The sequence below is a fragment of the Nannospalax galili genome, unplaced genomic scaffold, assembly GCF_000622305.1.
Source record: "Nannospalax galili isolate Female #2095 unplaced genomic scaffold, S.galili_v1.0 scaffold1430, whole genome shotgun sequence".
NCBI lineage: Eukaryota > Metazoa > Chordata > Mammalia > Rodentia > Spalacidae > Nannospalax > Nannospalax galili.
This window is the reverse complement of record NW_008329126.1, coordinates 920,992-943,326: the sequence shown is the minus strand read 5'-3', so window position 1 is coordinate 943,326 and position 22,335 is coordinate 920,992. Positions and strand designations below refer to the sequence as shown.

The following is a 22,335-nucleotide window of genomic DNA, read 5'->3' as shown; positions in this document are numbered from 1 at the left end:
CTCTCTCTCTCTCTCTCTCTCTCTCTCTCTCTCTCTTTCATACACACACATATACACACACACAAACACAAACCGACTTGATTTCCTAAAAAACCCTGAGGCCCTGCAATCTGGCTAGAAAAGAAAGAAAACCATTCCAAGATATTTAATTGTACAGGGAGCTTACAGGATTGATCGAGAGCTTAGCTTTTTACAATAGTCCAGTGAATAAGAAATGCTCCTGACAAACGATCAATGATAGGATAATCACTCTTTATCCTGCTCCTCATTCTCACCTTCTTTCTTTCAGGAGAACAGGGTTCAGAAGTCAAAAATCTTTATAGACGCTGCTTTTAAATTAAGCAGAAAATAGACATTGACATATTTGTTAATCTCCCCTAAATCATTACCAGGCCTTGCTGCTTTGCAGTACAAGGAGAGAGGGGCCCTCTGAGTGTGGCATCAGGGTAGAACTAGTTTAAGAACAGCCTTTCTCTAATAGAAAATAAAAATTTAAAGCTACTTTTCCTAAAACAAAGTACATGGCCCTTAGCCATCTTATATGTATTTTAAAGCTCCTTTGCCCTGCTCCTCTTCTTAGGTGGCCTTTGGGGAATAATTCTTCATTTTCTGAGTCCCAAGAAGACCACAGCATTATAGGTGTTTATTTCACTATTCTTTCAAAACTCTAGAATAGTTTCATTGGGTAGGCAAGACCTTTACTAGTCCAAGAGCTAACCTCTGATCACCAACTTGGTAAGGCTAAAATCTTGTTTCTAGAAGGCTCTCCCCCTCAGCCTATAGCTCCTCCTTCTGCATGTTGAGCCCACTTTTAACTCTATGCTAACACAAGGAACCAACTTTGCAGCTACTGCCAGGATATCTGCCTGGCTGTCTTTAGTACCACTAATGAGGAGGAACAGGGGCTGGAGAAATGGCTCAGCAGTTAAGAACACTGCCCCCTCTTCCAGAGGACCTGGGTTCAGTTCCCAGCCCCCACGTGGCACTTAACAACCATTCATAACTACAGATCCAAGGGATTTGATACCCTCTTCTAACCTCCAGGGTGCACTTACATACATGCAGGCAAAAAACTCATATACATAAAATAAAAATAAACTTCTTTTAAAAATGAGAGTTTTGGAGATAGGCAGACCCAGGTATAAATCCTGATTTTGCCACCTGACAGCTAGGTGCCACTTTACATTTCAGAAACTCTTTTTTCTGGTTTGTAAAATGGATACCTTGTCTATAAGGTTGGATATAAGGATCAAAGATAATGTATGTGAAGTGACCTAGAAAACATTTAGTAGCACTGAGGTATTCATCTTGGCAGCAGGGTTAACAGCTGTCCAGACCTAGGTCTGAATTCTACATGGTGACTTAATGAGGTACATGATCCTGAAAGACTCAAGTGAAGTACCCGACACACAGTACATGCTAATAAATGCTGTATTATGTATGGCCTACATAGATATGCATGTGCATTTAAGTGCAGTGTTGGCTGTTTAGCCAGGAGAATCTTGAAAGTGTTTAGAATTTGTCCACACTCCTACCATCCCTTGGCCCCCAGCCAAGCTGTAATTTTACATGCTGCTGTGTTAGTTCTGGATCTCATAGTAATAGAAGCTACCTTTAAATCTTCGACCTGCTTAAGACCTTGCCTCTGACCAACAGGATGGGTGGAAATTATTGGAAACATGGTCCTGGTCTTAGCTGTACAGTAGATCTAAGATGGAACTTGAGCTTTATCAAACCAGAAGTCTTATATCACGACTTAGCTTCTGAAATGAAAGTGATTACTACTTTTGAGTATAAGTCTGCCTAAGCAAGCAAGAACAGATGGTTTGACACAGTTCAAAAACTTTAGGGGCCAGACTGCTGCACTTGAATCCTAACTCTGTCACTTTTTTGCTTTGTGACTTTGATTCAAAGTTACAGAATTTCCCAATGTCTCAGTTTCCTTACCTGTAAGATACTAAATGAGAATATCAACCTTATAAGGTTGCGAAGATTAAATGAATAGACTTAAAACACCTACAATTGTGACTGATGCCCTACAAGTAGTTGCTTTGATTATATACACTGGATGAAAGAAAAAAAAGCTTTTTTCCAACCTATTTTTTTTTTTTTAATGTCTTTTTTGAGACAGGGTCTCCCTGTAGCCCCAGCTGTCCTGGAACTCACTATGTAGACCAGGCCGGCCTTGAATTCATAAGAGATCCGCCTGCCTCTGCCTCTGCCTCCCAAGTGCTGGTATTAAAGACGTGCACCACCACGCCCAGTGTCTAATTTTTTTTAACTTTTCTTTGACTATAATTTCACAGAAAAATTACAAAATTAATATGACATGCTCCTGGGGCCTCTTTCTTCAGGCCACTTAGTGTTAACATCTTGTCCCATCTGCTGTTATGACCACATGCTCGTGTGCATTTGAATTCTACTCTCACTTGCTCCACACACATATACATTTTCTTGAACCATTAAAGCGTTATCAGTCCACATCGTGTTCTCTTATCCACAAATACTTGGTGTATGTTTCTAGAAACATAGTTTCTCTTATACACTACACTCTGTCTAAATCAGGATGCAAACGTTGACACATTGCTACTGTCTAATCCATAATTCACATTGAAATTTTATCAAATGTCCCAATAATGTCCTCTCTGATTTTTCCTTTTCTGTCTTTGAACCTGAGATCCAGTCGCAAATTATATATTGCAGTTCACTGTCATTTTAAACATCCTTTACTCTGGAATAACTGACCTTTCCTTCTCTTTCATGACCTTGGCATTTTTGAAGAGTATAGGCCAATTGTTTGTTTGTTTTTTTAATTTTTTTTTTTTTTTCTTTCTGAGACAGGGTCTCCTTGTAGCCCCAGCTGTCCTAGGGCTGGGCTGTCACTATGTAGACCAGGCTGGCCTTGAACTCACAAAGATCTGCCTGCTTCTGCCTCTTAAGTGCTGGGATTAAAGGCGTGGACAACCACGCCCAGCCTAATTTATTATTTTTATGTGTATGTGTGTATTGCCTGCATGTAGGGTAAGTGCACCTGTGTTGTGTAATACCTGAGGAGGACAGAAGAGGCTGTCGGATCCCCTGGAACTGGAGTTACAGACAGTTGTTAGCTGCCATGTGGGTGCTGGGATACGAACCCGGGTCTTCTGCAAGAACAGCCAGTGTTCTTAACCGCTGAGCCATCTCTCCAGCCCCAAAAGTATAGGCCAATTGTAACATGTTTCTCAGTTTGAATTTGTTTTGTTTTTCATGGTTAGATGCAGCAAGTGGCTTTGGCAGGAATATTACAGAGGGCTGTTTTATTCCCTCAACATATCACATCTGCAGCTCATGAGGCCAGCCATTCTTGTCACTGGAGATCTAGTCTTTCTTCTTTAGGACTTTCTGTTCTAGATTAATCCACTGTAAATTTTCCATTCCTCTTTTATAATAAAAAGTGTTCTGCACTTTATAAAAATGTGGTGGCTCACACTGTAATCCCAGCACTCAGGAAGCTGAGGCAGGAAGATCTTGATCCAGCCTGGGCTACCTAGCAAAACCTATCTTTAAAAATCAACTTTGTGGGGGCTGGAGAGATGGCTCAGCAGATAAGAACAGATTGTTTTTGCAGAAGACCCAGGTTTGAATCTCAGCACCCACATGGCAGCTAACAACTGTCCATAGCTCCAGTTCCAGGGTATCCGACAGCCTCTTCTGTCCTCCGCAGGCATTGCACGACACGGGTGCACTTACCTGCACACAGGCAATACACGCATACACATAAAATAAAAATAATAAAATATTTTTTTTAAAAACACTTTGTGAAGAGATGCTATGAGACTTTCTAAATATCCTCTTCCTATTAGCTTAGCATTCATTGATGAGTCTCAGCAGAATCAATTACTGTGAAATTTTCTAATTTCATTATACTTTTGTATAGTTCTGCTTAGTTATTCTTATCAAGATAGATTTATATTATGATAGATTCTTAGGCTGGGCATAGTAGCACATGCCTCTAATCCTAGCACTTGGGATACAGAGGCCAGCCTGGTCTGTATATAGAGTTCCAGGCCAGCTGGAGCTACATAGTGAGACCCTATTAAAAAAAATAATAATTCTTGGGGCTGGAGAGATGGCTCAGTGGTTAAGAGCGCTGACTGCTCTTGCAGCGGCTACGAACCGTCCTTAACTCCAGTTCCAGGGGAATCGGAAGCCCTCTTCTGTCCTCCACGGCTTTGCACGACATGGATGCACTCACATACATGCAGGCAATACACTCATACACATAAAATTTAAAAAAAAATTTTTTTAATTCTTATTTTAATCCAAACTGTTCTAATAAATACCACTCATTATTTTGGTGTGTAAAGCATCTCAAATTTGGCCAGTGGGAACACCTTCCAACTGACTCCTGTATCCTTCAAACATGTCCCAACCAAGTGCTTCCTTGCTTTCTGTCACAACATGTTCCAGATTCCCCTTGTGTTTGCCCTACCACAGTCAGGGACTCCACTGTTTCACCAAGGGCTCTGTCTTGGCTTCTTCCAGTAGCAAAGGAAAGGCTTCCCTGTTTCTTCTGGCTAAGGAAGTCTCATCTCAGAAGATGCCCATAAGCTTTTCACTGTTCTCCAGGCTGGTCCATGCTAAAATGAATGTGCCATGATGTAACCCATAGTGTGGGGCCCTTTGTGGGCACTCCATTTACCTGTTGTGGAAGCAAGGCTGCTGAGAGATCAGTGCCTGAGGCAGGAGGTCAGTTCTTGCCCTCAGTGTGAGCACCCAAGACAAAACAATGCAGGGCACATTCCAACAGTTTTAAAATGATGGGTTCAGAAACAGAAGTGGAGTTTTGTATCCAAGAAAGTCACATAAAGTGAAACTAGGTGCTATAGCTGCATCCCTTTTCGGTTAACATTTGTTTATATGTAATACTTACGGCCCACTTATGGCCTAAGGCTGTTGATAGCATATGATTCCTAGTGGCATTTAAAAAAAAAAAAAAGGGCCTGTTCCCAGATAGGCATGCTTGAAATAGACCTTTCCCTTGCATCCCATCACCTGTCACCTATTGCTTCAGCTAGACGTACTTTTCCTTACTAGGCAGGCAGCTAAATTTTAGTATTGATTGCAGATCCCATTCTGAAAGTAATTAGAAAGAAAAGCACAAATATTAACACCTCTGCTAAATCCCAGTTGATAGAGGAGGGGTTCTCCTTGCTATAAGGAATTCTAAAATCTCCATTAAGTGACGGTATTGTGTGCATCTCGCTCAGCAATCCAAACAGGGTGTATGGACTTCCCTTCTCTTCCTCTTCCTTCTCCTTTAGCTCAAGAACTAGAAAGTCTTTGTCACCTTAGTTAGGGCTTGGTTCTGTCAACAGTAGCATTGAGTGGGAGACCAGGGGCTAATCTATTGAACTGGCACAAGATACATGGGTCTGGTTGAACTGTCTCAGGTTAAGAGTATCCAAATCTGACATTAGAAGCTATGAAATACTGCAGTTTGCAACTTAGGAGTCATCCATGTGCTTAACCAGTTTGGCAGGTGCTTGCTAAGGATGTGGTAAAACCAGAACTGCTGGTTTGTGCTCTGAGCTCAGGAGAGGATCTCTCACAAAATTCAATACTTGAGCTAGGCTAGCTTCTCTAATACTGGCCAGCAGAGATGGGTATGGGGTCAGTGCCCCAGTCTTGCCTCATGGTGATGGAGGAGCCTTGCTGTTGGACAGAGAACTGATTAAGAGAAGTACTGACCTCTAGGTGGTAATCTAACCTGTAGAGGAGAGGCCTGGGAAGCAGGGCTGCCACCACTGCTTTCATACTTGTGACTGCCACAGGGTAAAGATGTGGGCTCCGTGTGGTAAGGTAAAGACAAGCCTGGCATCTCACAGAGTCTGGTATGCAGCAAAGAGGTAGTGAAACAGTGGAAAGATAAGCCTCAGAGGGAAGCTTCCTAGGACTGGCTACATCTGTGCTAAGATTCTTAGTCACCACAGAGTGTGACAGGTAGGTTTGTCTAATTGCAGGCACCCCAGAGCTAAGCCCAGCTGAGCGGAAGGAACTGGAGAACAAGCTGAAAGAGCGAGAGGAATTCCTAATTCCCATTTACCATCAGGTAGCTGTGCAGTTTGCTGACTTGCACGACACACCAGGCCGGATGCAGGAGAAGGGTGTTATTAACGTAAGTACCATGGTTGCTGCTTCTCCTGACTTGTCAGAACCCCTACAAGTGACTGTGTCATGAACACAGACCCACAAGCTGGGGGCTGCTAGGGCCAGATCAAAAAAGCCTGTGCAGATCCAAGCATTTCCTTTTTGTTGTTTGCAAGATCTTTCCATTTTCTTTATCCACTGCCTTCCTGAAACAATAAACAATTTATGTTTCCATGGAATCCCCAGGCACACTTCATTTTACTGGTTGGAAACTGAGTTGTATGTGCCTTTGTTGGTGGCAGCTGCCCAGGTGGTCCTCAGGCTGTGGATTAGTACAGTGTGAAGGTTATGGCAGCAGCTAATTCACCTTTGATCTGCTCAGAACAATTTCCTCCTCCCTCTCTGGCTCTCTGGGAATGTAGTCTCTTCCCCAGGACTACAGTCAGCATTTGCCAGGCCCATGGTTGTGTACAGTGCTATGGTCTGCAGGACTATACTAGGGGATGCCCAAAGGCACTGGGAGCTCATAGCCAGCTCTGGAATCTATGAAGGGCTTCCCTGGAGAACAGCTTTTTATGCTTGTGGAGTTCCCACAGACTAAGCAATGATAAGTGCTAAAGTGACTTTGCTTATGCTTCCATGCTCTTCTGTGAGTCTAGGACATCCTGGATTGGAAAACATCCCGTACCTTCTTCTATTGGCGGCTGAGGCGTCTCCTGCTGGAGGACCTGGTCAAGAAGAAAATCCACAATGCCAACCCGGAACTGACTGATGGACAGATTCAGGCCATGTTGAGGCGCTGGTTTGTGGAAGTAGAAGGCACAGTGAAGGTAGGTGAGGCACCTACTGAGGAGCCTTCATGCTCTCCAACCTACCTGAGGGCTGCAAGGCTAATCTAAGAATCCAAGGGCAGGAGTAGAAGAGGAGCCTAGAGCCCAGATCCTCTCCCATATACACAAAGCCTAGTAACATGCTATGACATCATGTTAGAAGGGCTAGAAGGGTATATTTGTAGCTCATAGAGTCATTCATCAAACCTTTTTTGAATGCTTACAATATGCCAGACACTAAGCTAGACCCTGGAGGCATGGAATTGAGAAAGACAGTGTTCCTGCCCACACAGCTCATCCTGAGGTCCTGCAAAGCTCCGAGTCTGGTTTTAAGCCAGCAAGGGGCATAGTCACATTGCGCAGAGGGTAGACACCCAACTTTGAGGAAGGAGGGAGATTTCTGGAGGAAGGAATATCTCACAGAGACTTGAAAACAGTGAGAATAAACCAGAGGTTGGATTGACAGGACAGGAATAGAAAGAATGTTCCAAGGCATGATAGCAAAGACTGCATATATCCAGGTAACTTCAAATGCTTGAGGATAACTCAGAATGTGTACCCAGGAAGGAGACTGGATAGGGATCTAACTGCACAAGCTGTTGAGGAGTCTGTACCTTGTCCTTCCTGTGAGGAACTGCTGAGGGATTGTAAACAGCAGAGTTAATAATCTGATTTCTGCCTTAGAATCTCTATTCAGGGAACTGGAGAGGGTAGAACTGAAGGAGGTAAGGGAAGATGTGGGAATTACAGACACACACACACTCACACAGCAGGAGATGCTACAACCATAGCTAAAAATAAGATTTCAAATCTGAGCTGGAAGGAAATGCCCAGTCTGCCTGTGGGACTATGAATCTGGCATCTTCTTTGGATGTTCTCATGGAAGGAGTTCAGGTCACAGCAGTAACCCAACTGAGATGACAGTCTTGGTACTCTTGTCTCAAAACTAGTGACAGGGCAGGTCTCAGGCTAGTGCTTGCCCCTGGAATTGTTGACTGCACAAAACAATCTGTAGGGAAAAGAGAAAAGCTGAAATCTTTATTTCTGCACCTCTTTAAAATGTATACTAGTGTATTGTCTGCATGTATGTAAGTGCACCCATGTTGTGCAATGCCTGAGGAGGTCAAAAGAGAGCATCCGATCACCTGAAACTGGAGTTACTAACAGTTGTTAGCTGCCATGTGGGTCCTGGTAATTGAACCCAGGTCCTCTGCAAGAGCAGCCAGTGCACTTAACCACTGAGCCCTCTCTCCAGCTGTTTCTACACATTTTTACTAAGAAAAAGAAATTAGGGGCTGGAGAGATGGCTCAGCAGTTAAGAACACTGGTTGTTCTTGCAGAAGACCCAACTCAGCAGTTAAGAACACTGGTTGTTCTTGTAGAAGACCCGGGTTCAAATCCCAGCACCCACATGGCAGCTAACAACTGTCTGTAACTCCAGTTCCAGGGGATCTGATGGCCTCTTCTGTCCTCCACGAGCATTGCACAACATGGGTTCAGTTACCTACATGCAGGAAATACACGCATACACATAAAATAAAAATAAATTTTAAAAGAAAAAGAAATTAAGAGACTAGGGGCTGTTGCTTAGGGCTAGAGTACTTCTTGGCATATGTGAGATCTGGATTAGGTCTCCAGTGGAAGGCAAGTTAACCTTTATTAGTAGTCACTGTATACATTAAATAATGTAATATATACATTTAAAAATATTTTTAATATATTATTTTTATGTGTATGCATATATTACCTGCATGTAGATAAGTGCACCTGTGTCATGCAATGCCCACAGAGGTCAGAAGAGGCCATCAGATCCCCTGGAACTGGAGTTACAGACAGTTGTTAGCTGCCATGTGGGTGCTAGGATTTGAACCCGGGTCTTCTACAAGAACAACCAGTGTTCTTAACTGCTGAGCTGGGTCTTCTGCAAGAACAACCAGTGTTCTTAACTGCTGAGCCATCTCTCCAGCCCCAATATACACAACACTTTTTTTAAACACTTACTTTGTGTGTGAGCACAGTCATACCACAGTGCTCATGTAGAGCTCAGAGAACAACTTGCAGAAGTCAGTTCTTTCTACCACGTGGGTTCCTAGGATCAATCTTAGATCGTCTGACTTGGCGGCAAGCACCCTTACCTGAGCTACCTTGCTGGCACTAATTTTTATCAGGCTATTAGACAAACATTTTGTCATATATTACCATCTGTGTAATCTGGACCTTTGGTGACTGCCGGGTGAAAGTGCTGATGGAGAGCAGCTGGCTAGTGGTGGCATGAAAGGTCCTGGCCTACAGATGGTCACTCCAGTCTTCCAGAAAGTGCTGCCTGAAGTCTTTGCTAATCGTTCTCAGCAAGGAGCTGTAGGAGTCACCATCGGTTTTAAAGCCAGTGAAGTGGAGTGCTTCTAAGATTCACCTTTGTGTTAAGTCTGCCTGATTCTTTACAACTGAAAAGCTTCTTTGGATAAATATTTCAGATGTGCATCAAGGGAGTGGGGCATTCTCCGACATTTGGTTCAGGTTAAGGTCAGTCTGTGGCATCATAATTGAGTGAGACAATTTTGTCAGTGGCTACTGGCAGCTTCTAGTGGAAGTTGGCATTGAAAGTCACGCAAGTGTAAAATAAGAGGTTGTTCTCCAGTTAAGAGTGGCCGGCTAGGTAAATGGAGTGTATGTGTGTGGCCCATATGCCTTCCTACCACATTAGTCACTAATGGATGTGCACGGCCTCAGTGGGCACAAGGATGAGGGGAAGGAATAGCCTCCCTCCAAGCATGAAGGGAGTAGATAGGCCCTCACGTGCTCCTTAGCAGCATCCTCCCAGGGGGCAGTGTGTCTAAAGAAACGGGCCATTGCCATCTCTTATCAATGGAGAGCAATATGTGCACAGGCGCCCGGCTGGAACTCAAGTGCAGAAGATATCCCAGGCTCAGCTCAGGAAGAGGCTGTCCGAACAGTGGATACTAGTGATACCCAGGGTTGATGCTATTTCCCTTGCCCATGTCTACAGAAGATAACATTCTCCTTGAGCTCTCCATCCCAGGGGACAGGGAGGAGAAGGAGGAGAAAAAGGACAGCTGAGTGATACTGTGAAGTCAGGGGATATGGCTTTGAAACCTGCTGCATTCTGCGGGCTCAGCAGGACCTAGTTAGTATGGGGTAGGTGATAAAATCTGTAGTGCCCTTGAGAGAAGAAAGTGCTGCAGTGTTCAGGAAGTCATAGTGTTGCCTCTGAAGGACCGCAGTAGAAGCAGCTTGGTGTTAGGAAATGGCTTAAAACCACTTTGTGTCTCATGGTGGTGGCGGCGGGGGGGTGTTCAAACAGTGACAGATCTTGTGTGCTGTTTCTCTTGTGTAAAGACTGAGTCCAGACCCTGGCTTTGTACAAAAAAGTGACCTGATAATCTGTGTTGTGGTTATTGGTAGGGAAAGTCATGTATGATAGGCATCTTTTAGCCATGCTATGTATTCTTTTTCCCCAGAGAATTTTTCTTGATCCTAGAAAGAGATTCTAGGACAGAAAATTGAAGGTACTATATTACATAACTGAACGATATAATTCTTCTGTTTCTCTTAGAGCTCTCTGTTGCTATGAGTTATAGGATTCTCTTTGAATCCACTGGGACAGCCCTGTTGTAGGAAACAGTGGGGTTTATGGTTTCATGCAGGAAGAAGCAGCACATCACTACAGCTCCCTAAAAAAATGACAAGAGCTATAGATTAAATTAGGTTGTAAGAACAGAACACATGCTTGTTTCATGGACATGGTTTCTCTCTTGTTTCCTGGCTCCACAGTTTGAAGCATGAAGTTTTTCAAACAGGCTGTTTGGTCCTCTGCCTGAAAATTCCAACAGGAGAAATTGCCATTAGGACCTTGCATGGAACAGAGGAAAATGTGGGTTTTGGAACCTCACAAACTCTAGGGCTCCCAGCTTTGCATTTACTGGCTTGAGCATATTATTTGAGCCTCCATTCTCTCATGTGTAAAATAGGGATGATATTTTTGATGTCACAAGATTCAGTGAGTTCAAATGACAAAAGCCAAGCATATTAGAAGCTAAATAGCATAGGCAGAGTCAAAGGTGTATGACTTCATGATACTGGTGTGCTCCAGTGTGACTCACTGGTATGACTTGGCTCACTGTAGTATTACCACAGCCCAGTGTTATAATTCATAATAATAGTCCACAGTTATCTACTTCCTCTTATTCTGGATTGCCAAATGGAATGAATGCTCAGAGGAGATCCATGCTTGGGAGGATAAGAGCAGAAAAGTACCAGTGATAGGATCTCTTATTGTCCTCAAGCTACCCACAGATAACTTACATATACCCAACTTCCTACACAGGGGCAGGGAGGGTTACAGTAAGGGAAAGCTGGGAAAGAACTGCTTGACCCAGCTATGTATATCTAGAAAGCCACTTAGGCTCACACGGTTTTTTTGGTATTGAAATCCAAAGTATCTAAAAAAATACTAATTGCTTCCTGGGCTTTGGAAGGTCTTACCCTTGTATTATAGATATACTGAAAATGTCTTTCTGGGATGTGTATGTCACTCCCCTCTACCTCAGCAAGCTGGATGGCTCCTAGGCACCTCCCCAGCTCAGAGTAGCTCTAAGCAGGTGTGCATCATTTCTAAGACATGGTAGTGAGGGCTCACAGCTATCAGGTTGTACCCTAGTCACTCCCTAGCCCTGTTCTATCACAGTTTAATAGCTGTCTAGTACATTAGATATGAACCTTTTCAAACAGATCATTTAAATTTTGTAAAGAGAAACTAATTATTACATATAATTAGTGAATCAGAGTAGTGCCAGCGATACCCATTGATACAGAAAAAGTATCTGTTGAACATGGATTGTAGGGCAAGGCAATGTTGGGATGTTTAACTGTTGATATTTTATTGGTTTAGAATGTTCTGGCTGGCATGTTAGGCAGGTGACATGGGTCTAGCCCTGTCATGAGGTTGGTAGCCCAGATATCATACTTACTGAAAATCCACACCAGAATCCCAGGAATGATGAGCTACATTTTCATAATTCTAAGGAAGGAAATGGTGATTGCTTCCCCCTTGGAACAAAGGAGCCCTGTCCTGGATGGCTGGACTGACGAATCTTATCACTATCCTGAGAAGGCAGATAAAGAACTAGAGCCTCTGTAGCCTGTAGAAGGGAGCTTGCTTTTTCAAAGTGCAGCAGAATAGCTTAGAACAGTGTAGTAAGCCTGCCCAGGCCTGTTGAAAAACCAGTGGCATGAAGGACTCTAGCCTTCCTGTGCTCTGGGCTTAGAATCACACGTTATTGGTCTTTAGGCTTAGTAGCTGCCGACCAGTTGTGCTCTTTCATATACAGGGGGGGTCCTTTTTTTGTCTTTTTGAGACAGTGTCTTCCTGTAGCTCCAGCTGTCCTGGAACTCGATATGTAGAGCAGACTGGCCTCAAGTTCACAAAGATCCACCTGCCTCTGCCTCCCAAGTGCTGGGATTAAAGGCGTGCACCACCACACTTGGCCAGGGTCTGTATTTTTAAGCATCTGTAAAACTTGGAATGTGGTGGAATCTTGTTCTGCCTGGGAACTTTTAGAATGTTTAAACACCTACCATACTTTACCATGCAGGAAGGGAAGGCAGAAGTGTTTTCTCTAGAGGGTAGCTGGCTTTCCAGTGTGGTGTCTGGGCATCGTTAGAAGCTGGCATCTTCTTAGCTAATACATTACACCAATCAAGGAAAGTTATCTTAAGCCACAATTAATCTGCTCCCTGGCATATGTTGATAGGAAGGCATCATGCTGTTTCTTAATTAAAAGCAAACGGATTAAAAATGATTAATAAGAGTATTAAATATTCTCTTAAACTAAAGGCTTTAAGATTCTTGAGTAAATCTAGTTGGGTTTTGTTTTTCGGTTGGTTTGTTTTTTTTTCATTCTGAAACCCAAGCAGCATTCATTGTTTTATTTTTTGTGTCTCCCCATACCAAATCTTCCTAAGTTGGGGAGGGCTCTGGAGAACTCTAAATTACCAATGATGGAAATGTCCAAGTTTATAAAGGTGGTAGTAGCTGGATCCAGGTATGTCCATCCATGTAGGGACACATCTATACTATAAACTGCACCACATGATTGAGCTACAACACATGGAAAAACAGTGCTACCCACCTCATGGTCAGCAGGAACTGCTGTGGCACTTCATTTTCTTAGGAACAAAAACACTTTCCTGTCACAGACCCTCAGAGATGTTGTTAGTCCTGAGTGAAACACAGAAGTGGGAAGGTTGCACTGCTGAAGGAGAGCTGATCTCCCTTAGAGATGCCCAAAGTGAGCAAATCTGGAAGCAGGGAAGGAAATGGACAGAGTGCTAGAAAAGGCTCACTGCTGGTCCTTAGTCCTAGGGACTCCTTAAGGGCTTTGAGAAGCCTAGAGGTCACTGAGACAGCACATATTAATAACCAGTCGCAGACAGCTCACCAACTAAGTCAGCAATAAGAGTGAGAGTCTGAAAAAAAAAAAAAACAAAAAAAACCTGTGGTTTGATTTCTGTGTTTGTTGAGACAGAATCTTACTCATGTCCCTGGTTGGTCTGGAACTCCCTGTGTAGCCCCGGCTGGCCTTAAACTCCCTATCCTCCTGCCTCAGCCTCCCAAGTGCTGGGGTTAAAGATATGAGCCACCACCCATTAAGAAATGTGCTGTTTTGTTTTGTTTTTGATCTTTTCAAGACAGAGTCTCTCTGTAGCCACAACTGGCCTGGATTCACTATAGAGACCAGGTTGGCCTCAAACTCAGATCCACCTGCCTCTGCTTCCTAAGTGCTGGGATTAAAGGTATGTGCCACCATGCCTGGCTGAAACTGTGGTTTTTGGTTTTTTTGGGTTTTTGTTTTTGTCTTTTTTGAGACAGGGTCTCCTTGTAGCCACAGTTGTCCTGGAACTCACTGTGTAGACCAGGCTGGCCTCAAACTCACAAAGATCTGCCTGCCTCTGCCTCCCAAGTGTTGGGACTAAATGCATGTGCTACCACACCCAGCTTGAAACCGTGTTTTTAAAGGTATAAAAAGATTGGTAGGCAGTCTGGTTTCCTGCTGCTAGATGCTTCTTGGAGGGTATGAAGAGAACATTCCCTCCACACTTTGTAGGCCATGGAGTTCAGCTGTGGCTTTTGTGCCATTGCTTGTATCTGGGTTTTCTGAAGCCACAAGCCAAGCCTGAGTCCCTGTGGTGCCCACCTATTAAATTACAGCACCAAACTCATTGTCATTCTGACTTTGACTTCGTTAGTGATAACAGAGAAGGATAGCGCACCTTTAAATGACGAGCTTTGTGTTTAATTACCCAAACAAAATGACATAAATATGAATGAGCCCTAATGGTGGTACTTGGTTTTCCGGAAACCATTAACAAAACGATTCCTAAATGATTTGTAAAGAGAATGAGAGAAGAGAGCAAGGAGAAGGCTATTAGGCTTCTAACACACTCCTGGATTATTATGTAGTCAGCCACCTCAGAAATACTCAGCTAAATGATCTTGAAAGAAAGGAGGCAAGAGGTGGGCAGTTGAGACTTTCAGGGCTATAGACTTCTTGACCCTTCTCAAAATTCTCACAGATAATAAATTGGGATCAGTTTCTGGCCTGGTAGCTATACTGTAGCAGCAAGACTTCCCCCAGATCAGGATCTATGTTGTATCTTGTGTTGTCTACTATCACTCCCGTGTATCCTTAAAAGACAGTGGCCCAGCCACAAGGCAGCTTCTCTAGGTAAAGGACTGAGGCACAGTACAGAGCCTTATCTCCTAGGTCTTGCTGAGACTGGAGACTCACTTCAGCATCTGTGTCTCAGCTCCTCAAAAAACATCCCCACATACACACTCTTAAGTAATCTGCTTCTGTCAAACCTGCCAGCTCAAACCTATTGTGAAATAGTAAATGCCAGAGCCTGACAGGACAGAGTCTGACATGAGAATCTGCAGATCAAAAGAGGGAAGAGAGATGAAGGCAGCTCCTATTTGAGAAGCTGTTCTTTCCTTCTCCAATCTCAACAGTAAAGGAGAAATGCCAACAGTGTTTTTATGTCAAGCAAGCTTTCGGGATATTAAACAGTACGGTGTCCAGGCCGGACCTGACTCCTGATATTTGACCAAGATGTATCTGTTTGCAGGCTTATGTTTGGGACAATAATAAGGATCTGGTGGAATGGCTGGAGAAACAGCTGACAGAGGAAGATGGTGTTCGGTCAGTGATAGAGGAGAACATCAAATACATCAGCAGGGACTACATCCTCAAGCAAATCCGCAGGTGAGACCACCAGCAGGGTATTCCTCAAGGACAGCGACTCATTTCTAAAATGTTTAGAATAAACCATGAGGTATGGCGTCCCTGGTCTCTTTAGTCTCCTCCTGTCTGAGACTGCTGTAGTTGACCCACAGATACAGAGGCAGCCCCGAGGCACCCCATGTATTACAGATAATTTACCTGTTATTTACATTTTTGCTTTATTATTTGTATGCTCACTCTGTATGAACAAGAATATTCTATTACATAGCCATAGTAAAATGATCAACTTTAGTAAAGTTTTTGATTAAAAGCTTTTATCTAAAATCTTGCATATGAGCCAAGGACTTAGGAGTAAAGCACTTGCCAAACACTTGGTTCAGTCCCCAGCACCGTCCTGTCCCAATCTGCCATTTGTAGAATACTTCTTATTTTCAATTATCTAAAGTTTCCTTGTGATTTGATTCAGATCATGCATTATGTGCAAGAATGTTGCATGTGTGATGGCATGACCATCACAGAGTACTCCACTGAGACACACCCGAAGTTCACCTGCCCCTCCTGTTAATTTCCATTACCTAGTCAAGACATTACTAGATTTCTCAACTGTGCAATTACTGACCCTCCCTACCCCACACTTGCTGAACAGTTTGTGGGAAAACACTTGAAGGCCAGGGAACTATCTTGCTCCCCATCAAAACTTCTCCTTAGACTTAACATACACTGATGATTCTTGCCTGAACCAGTCTTTACAATGAGGTTGCAGAATAATTTCCAACTGTAACCTGCCCTCCATAATTATGTCACTACTCAGATTCCATAAGCAAAAGTCCCGGTCTTCCCTGATTCACTTGTATACTCACTGTTGATGTAGATTAGTGAATCCCTATTTTCACTATTTTATAGTTCAAATCTGGGACATGTGGCCTTAAAATAAGTACAGATCCATCCAGAAAAGCCTTTCATGCAGGCTCTGTTGTCAGTGCTCCCATTTTTGTTTTGAGAGTTTATTTTTTACTCTTTACTTTCTAACATACCAAAATGTTTTTTGTTCATTTTATACTACTTCTTAGCTGCCAGGGACATTTTTAACAGGAAAAATGAATGAAATAGTGTCTGCAGCTGACCTTGTTAGCATGTTTATCAGACAATTCTTCAGCTGCCCCAATCAAGGCGCTATCTTTTCTTCACCATCCCTAATCTTCCTCTCCAGTTTGGTACAGGCCAATCCAGAAGTTGCTATGGATTCCATCGTCCACATGACCCAGCACATCTCACCCACTCAGCGAGCAGAAGTTGTACGGATCCTCTCCACTATGGATTCCCCTTCCACATAGGATGAGCTTCTCACTCATTCCCACCCTGTCTCCAGAAAAAAGGGCTAGGGCACAGGAGACCCAGCACTGGAGTGGCATTTTGCTTCCCTTTGAGTGTTTCAGGTTCTGTATGACATCCTAGGCTATAGGATCACAAAGCCCAGTCACATATACCCAGGTCAGTATTTATTAGCCCAGCTGCAGTGACAGTCCTCTCTCCATGCATTGGACTGAGAAGGCAATGAAGGGTACAAGCCCGTACCATGAGGTCTTACTATTCAAAAGCAGGGCTGCCCCTCCTATTCTGCCAGCCCTAGCACAGGGCCATGTGAACAGTGTCCAAGGGTCTGCAGCTCCTGCCCCATGAGCCATAGCCACAGGCAACAGGGGAGGGCCAGGGCTGAGGAAGGAGGAAACTTAAATCCATCATTCATTATCCCACATGCAGCCTGGCACAACACCAGGAGAAGAATCGGACCCCATCTAACCATACCAAGATACCTGTTTATGAGAAACATTAGAGCAGGAAACCTGTCGCAAGCTGAGAGAATTCAGAGATGAGGGAAAGCCACAATCTAAGAGGCAGACACAAAAATAGATCAAGTTATTATTCTTGATGTATCAATCTCAACCTTGAGTAACTTTGCTTCGTACACCTGGGCAGAGGGTCAACCTACCACCACCCTGTTTATCACTATGTGACTAGCTGATAGTATGCAGAAGCTATAAGGCCAGTGTATAAGAGACCCAGCCTCTGCTGGGGGTACCAGGGTAGACAGTGCAGGAGCCCGAGGGGGTAAAGAATGAGCTAGAAGGGACTGTCTAGCTTCACCAGTAGTTCATGCCACAGGCAGTGTAGGCCAAGAAAAGAGAAGTCTCTACTTAGAACCTGAAAAGTCACTGTGGAGCTTTGACAGTGCCTGCAGAGTCGCTTATCCCTGTGTCCGGGCAGTTCTCAAGATGGCTGGCATTCCTGCTCTTTGGGCCTTGTCCCTGGCAGCAAGTATGGCAGGCAGGTCCCCGACAACTGTTCAGAAGTTCATGGGGACAGCTGTGCTCTCAGCACCAGAAACTGGACTTCCTGGTGTGTGGAGGCCTCCAGGGAACAAGAATCCACCTGACCTTAAGATCCCTTACAAATCAGTCACGGTGCTGCTGTCTTCTAGGCTTTCTGGTCTCCAATGCCCAGCAGCAAGGGCCTCCTTAGGGGTGGCCCAGAGAGCTTATTTTAACACCCTATTTATCCAAGAAAGCAGCTTGAAGATTCATCCTTGGTGTTCCTAAAGCAAGAGTGGCAGGTGGTCAGGGCTATTGCAGCACCTGGTACCTATGGTGAGGCTAATTTGTCATTGAAGACCAAGGAGGATATCACTAAGATGCCATAGAAGCAGTGATGCGAATGCTTCAGTTCTGAGCCTTAACCTTGGAGTTCACACACCAGAGAGAGCTCACCTCCCCTTCAGGAGTACCTTGTGCAGATATTTCAGAGGAGGTGGTCAGCAGTGCTGCATCGCAGGAGGACACCAGAGGGCTGGATGCACAGGTTGACGCCCCCCCACCCCAGGAGTTGGCGTCTCCACCAGCCCTAGTGGAAGAAACAGGAAAGGCAGGAGTAGGTGGGGACAGTCTTCAGTCCAGGGAAGCTTCCACTGCTGCTAGTTACTTGCTCACCTGGTAGGAAGAAGGAGGTCTTCTCCAGCCTCCACACTTGGCTACAGCACACCCAGACCGTCACTCCCACTGCTAGGAGGCCTGTAGGAGCTTCTTCAGAGGTGAGATGGGCTCTGCTGTACAACTCTCCTTTTCCTACTGCCCCATCCCAGGACAGGGAGTTTTCCTATGGAAAGGTCAGAAAGAGCCACAGCACATGGGCAGTCTGCTAGTCCTACAGCCCATTACACATGCAAGGTTACTGAGGCAGGAGGGTGAATGATGTATTGACCAAGACTTGCTCGAACTGAGATTGCCATATTATCTATTCACTTCATTCACAAAGCAGCCTTCACTCGTGTCCGAGAGAACTGGATGGATACACAAGCCAGTGAGCAAGGAGCTTCAGTCAAATGCACTCTTTTATGTTTTGTTGAATAAACCTCCACATTTGTAGAAGAGCCATGGTTTGTCATTTCAGTCCATGCCTGACCAACCTCCCAATCTCTTGTTCCACATGCAGCAGGGTTGCAGAAGTCAAGAGGGGAGACAAACCCCTTGTTGGCCCTCTAATACCAAATATCTTGTCTCCTGAAATTGCTAACAATGAGCAGGGATGGCAGCATGAAGCGGCCTGTCCTGTTCTGCACCGTCTTATGAAACTACCAGTATTCTGGAACCCTCCAGCTAAATATTGATTCTTTAGTGGTGTTTTTCCATAGAGTATACTACTATTGAGAGCTGGGTGAGGGGGTCCGGGTAGGGTGCTCCCCCACAAAGGAAATTGGTTTACAGTAGGGATAAGAAAGGCCTTGGGGGGCTGGAGAGATGGCTCAGTGGTTAAGAGCACTGACTGTTTTTGCAGAAGACCTGGGTTTGAATCCCAGCACCCACATGGCAGCTAACAACTGTCTGTAGCTCCAGTTCCAGGGAATCTGACAGCCTCTTCTGCCCTCCTCAGGCATTGCACGGCATGGGTGCACTTACCTACATGTAGGCAATACATGCATACACATATAATAACAATAATAAAATTTAAAAAAAGAAAAAAGAAAGGCCTTGGGGAAGAAGGAACTCAACCTGTTCATTGGTACCAGTTTACAGAAGTCGCTTTCCCAGCATGTAGCATTTCCAATATACTTGGTGCTATAAGCTCTGGGATGACCTACCTCTTGTTGAAGATTTTAGGAAGAGGTTTTAGGCTTTCTGGTTTTCGGGTTTTTTTGGGACCGAGTCTCACTATGTAGCCCTGGTTGGCTTGGAACTCACTATGTAGTTAAGGCTGGCATCAAACTCACAGGGATCTGCCTGCCTCTGCCTCCTGAGTGCTGGTATTAAAGCTGACTTTCTGAAGTTTGAATTCTGAGCACATTTGGCACTAGGGGCAGGAAGGTCATTATTGGGTACCCTTAGCCCTCTGGCTCAGTTCCTCCGAACAAACTCCATGAACCCATGTAGTAAATGCAGGCATAAGTGCCAACCCCTGAGCATCTTTAACTCAGTTTCTCTCCCTCCTCTCTCCCTCCTGCTCTTTCCCCACCTCCTCAGTAAAGCAGAGGGTGATTTTTTTCTGAAATGAAATGTTAAAAAGTAAATCATATTGGGGGGCTGGAGAGCTGGCTCAGCTGTTAAAAGTACTGAATGCTCTTACAGAGGACCTGGGTTCAGTTCCCAGCACCCACATGGCAATTAACAACTGTATGCAACTCCAGTTCTAGGGGAACCTGACGCCCTCTTCTGACATCTGCAGGCATTGCACAGCACTGTGCACCTACATACATGGCACTCATATGCATAAAAAAATTATTTTTTTTAACGAAAGAAGCCAGATATGGTGGTGCATGCCTTTAATCCCAGCACTTGGGAGACAGCCAGAGACAGGCGGATATCTGTGAGTTCAGCCTGGTCTACATAGCGAGTTCCAGTCTAGTTGAGTCTAGAGGCAATCCCTATTTCAAAAAGACCCCCCCCCAATATAAATAAATATATATATCAAAGCCTCCATTGGTGTGACTTTGGGTAATAAGGCAAAGACCAAAGAGCAAGTGTCCTTTGACCAAGTCCTAGGCCACTTCTAGTTACCTAACTGAAAAAAGAGGAATAGTGTGATGACTGCAGATGCTTAGTGACCATCCAGGGAAGGACTGTGCAGATCATGGAGCCAGGTTGTAGCATTAGGCTGTGGGAGAGGCACTGAGCTGGAGTGAACTGTTAAGACTGTCTGGGCTCCAAGATCCTGGTCACAAGGTGGTTCACACTGGCCCTTGATCCATCAAGTGAGGCAGAAAACTCTGAGGGCCGAAGCCTGTTGTCAGAAAAGAATATGGTCATCTGCAGTTATTGAGGGGTCACTGAGGTACTGAATGAAAGCAAAGCAGACATTTGGGGGGGGGGTGATGAACAAAGCAAGCAGGCATCAGGTAACTGATGGTTTGAGCTTGGAAGTGTGTGGAAAGAGCCTGGTCGAAAATTGAGTGTCCTGGGTGCCAAGAAATCTGGATCCAAGCTCTTCTTCCTTGTACATACTGTCCCTGAGTTGGCAGAGTTGCCCAAGACAAGGAATGCAGAAAGTAATGGGGAACTGTCAGCTATTTTCAGCGCTCCAAAGATGCACATGCCTCAGATAACTCAGTTGTCTTTGTGCTCACAGGAGTTTCTCTGGTCCTGGAACTGTGGTACTGGCACTTAATAAGTAGTGGGCTCTTACAAGTAGTGGGCACTTAATAAGTAAGGGTACTAGGACATATGCAAAATGCATTATTTTAGTAAGCAATGGTGGGAGGGTAGAATAATGGAGCCTCCACCCCAAGAAGATGTGAAACCAGACTAGGTTTCACCAGGTGGGAACTGAAAGACGGGCTCGATCACAGAGGCTGAATGAATCCCAAACATTCTGACTAGCTGATGATTCTAGAGTAAGCAGGAAGGCACTAGATGTGAAGAGAGATTGAGATAACTCTAAAACTTAGACTACGGAGTTGGGAAAAGGCTAACAGCATTCTTGCCTGCAGGGGGTTCAAGCCCACAACCCCCCGCACAGTGATGATTGGGGATGAGTAAGCACGCCGTTCGCCAGCCCACGCTGCCCCCAGTACTGGGGACAGTCAGACACAGGCGGGAGTCTAGTCAAGCAGGGACTCATTTATTGCGGGCGTTACAGAGCTTATAAAGGCACCTGGAAATATCCCCCCCCCCCCAGGATGTATCTTAAGGATGGTCACGTGCTGATCATGCACTCCTCAGCAGTGCGGAAGTTTCCTTCAGACTTTTAAAACAAGTCATGCCGCGCCCCAGTAACTTCCTCTCAGACCTCTGCAAGGTGGGCCCTTTAGGTCCCCACACTTGCCCATACTGCTGGGCCCTAAGAGCACAGATAAAGCAGGGTATGGTAGGTCACAGCAAGTTTCAAGCCAGCCTGGGGTCACAGCAAAACCCTGTCTCAAAAAATGGGCTGGGAAGCCTAAGCTGGGCTCTCAGTCTCCAGGGAAAGCTCCTGACTCCTTGTCTATGAAATGTGGATAACAATAGAGAACTCATGGGGTTTTGTTGAGAAGTCACATTAGTTTAACATGAATCCATTGCTTGGGTGTCACTAGCAGTTTCTCAGTACATGTCAGACTTCTCTGTGCCTTGCCCCCCCTTTTAAAAATATTTTATCTTGGGGGGGGCAGTGCAGACACACCAAGATGCACATGTGGAAGTCAGAGGACAGCTTTCAGGTATTGGAACTCAGCATGAGTTCAGGGGATCAACCTCCAGCTATCAGACTTGTTTGTGGGCAAGCACGTTTATCTACTTAGCCATCTTGCCAATCCTACCTGGCTCTTTCTTATAAGACTGGAGACCTGTTGTGACTCAGAAATGCCTTTCTCATAGGGCATTGTCAGACTATCCCTCTACATCCAGGGATCATCTAGGCATGGAGCAGGCATGGATGCCAAGGGGGAAGCAATACTGAGGAATATTGCAGCCAAGTCAGGAGGCTAGCCACTGAGCCTGGCTGTCATTATAAGGGACCTCAAACAGCTCAGGAGTCTTTGGAATGAGGTTTACTTTCCCTGAGATGTAAAACAGTAGAATGAGATCCCAAAGATTTCTTCCAGCTCTAAAAGCACTTTAATCTGGCATTCTTGATCAAGCCAAACTCCCAAG

General features: G+C 44.7%; 1 protein-coding gene across 5 annotated transcripts in view; it reads left to right on the top strand.

The window, feature by feature from the left end:
* Positions 1-18,644, top strand: part of Acaca (acetyl-CoA carboxylase alpha) — a 284,858-nt gene extending 266,214 nt beyond the window's left edge. For all 5 annotated transcript variants that reach the window (XM_029562520.1, XM_008831314.2, XM_017797626.2 and 2 more), the window contains 4 exons: positions 6,003-6,157; positions 6,789-6,959; positions 15,105-15,241; positions 16,431-18,644. In XM_029562520.1, the coding sequence (XP_029418380.1) occupies positions 6,003-6,157; positions 6,789-6,959; positions 15,105-15,241; positions 16,431-16,554 (587 nt within the window). In that variant the 3' untranslated portion in view covers positions 16,555-18,644. The remainder of the gene's footprint in view (positions 1-6,002; positions 6,158-6,788; positions 6,960-15,104; positions 15,242-16,430) is intronic.
* The last annotated feature ends 3,691 nt before the right edge of the window (positions 18,645-22,335 follow it).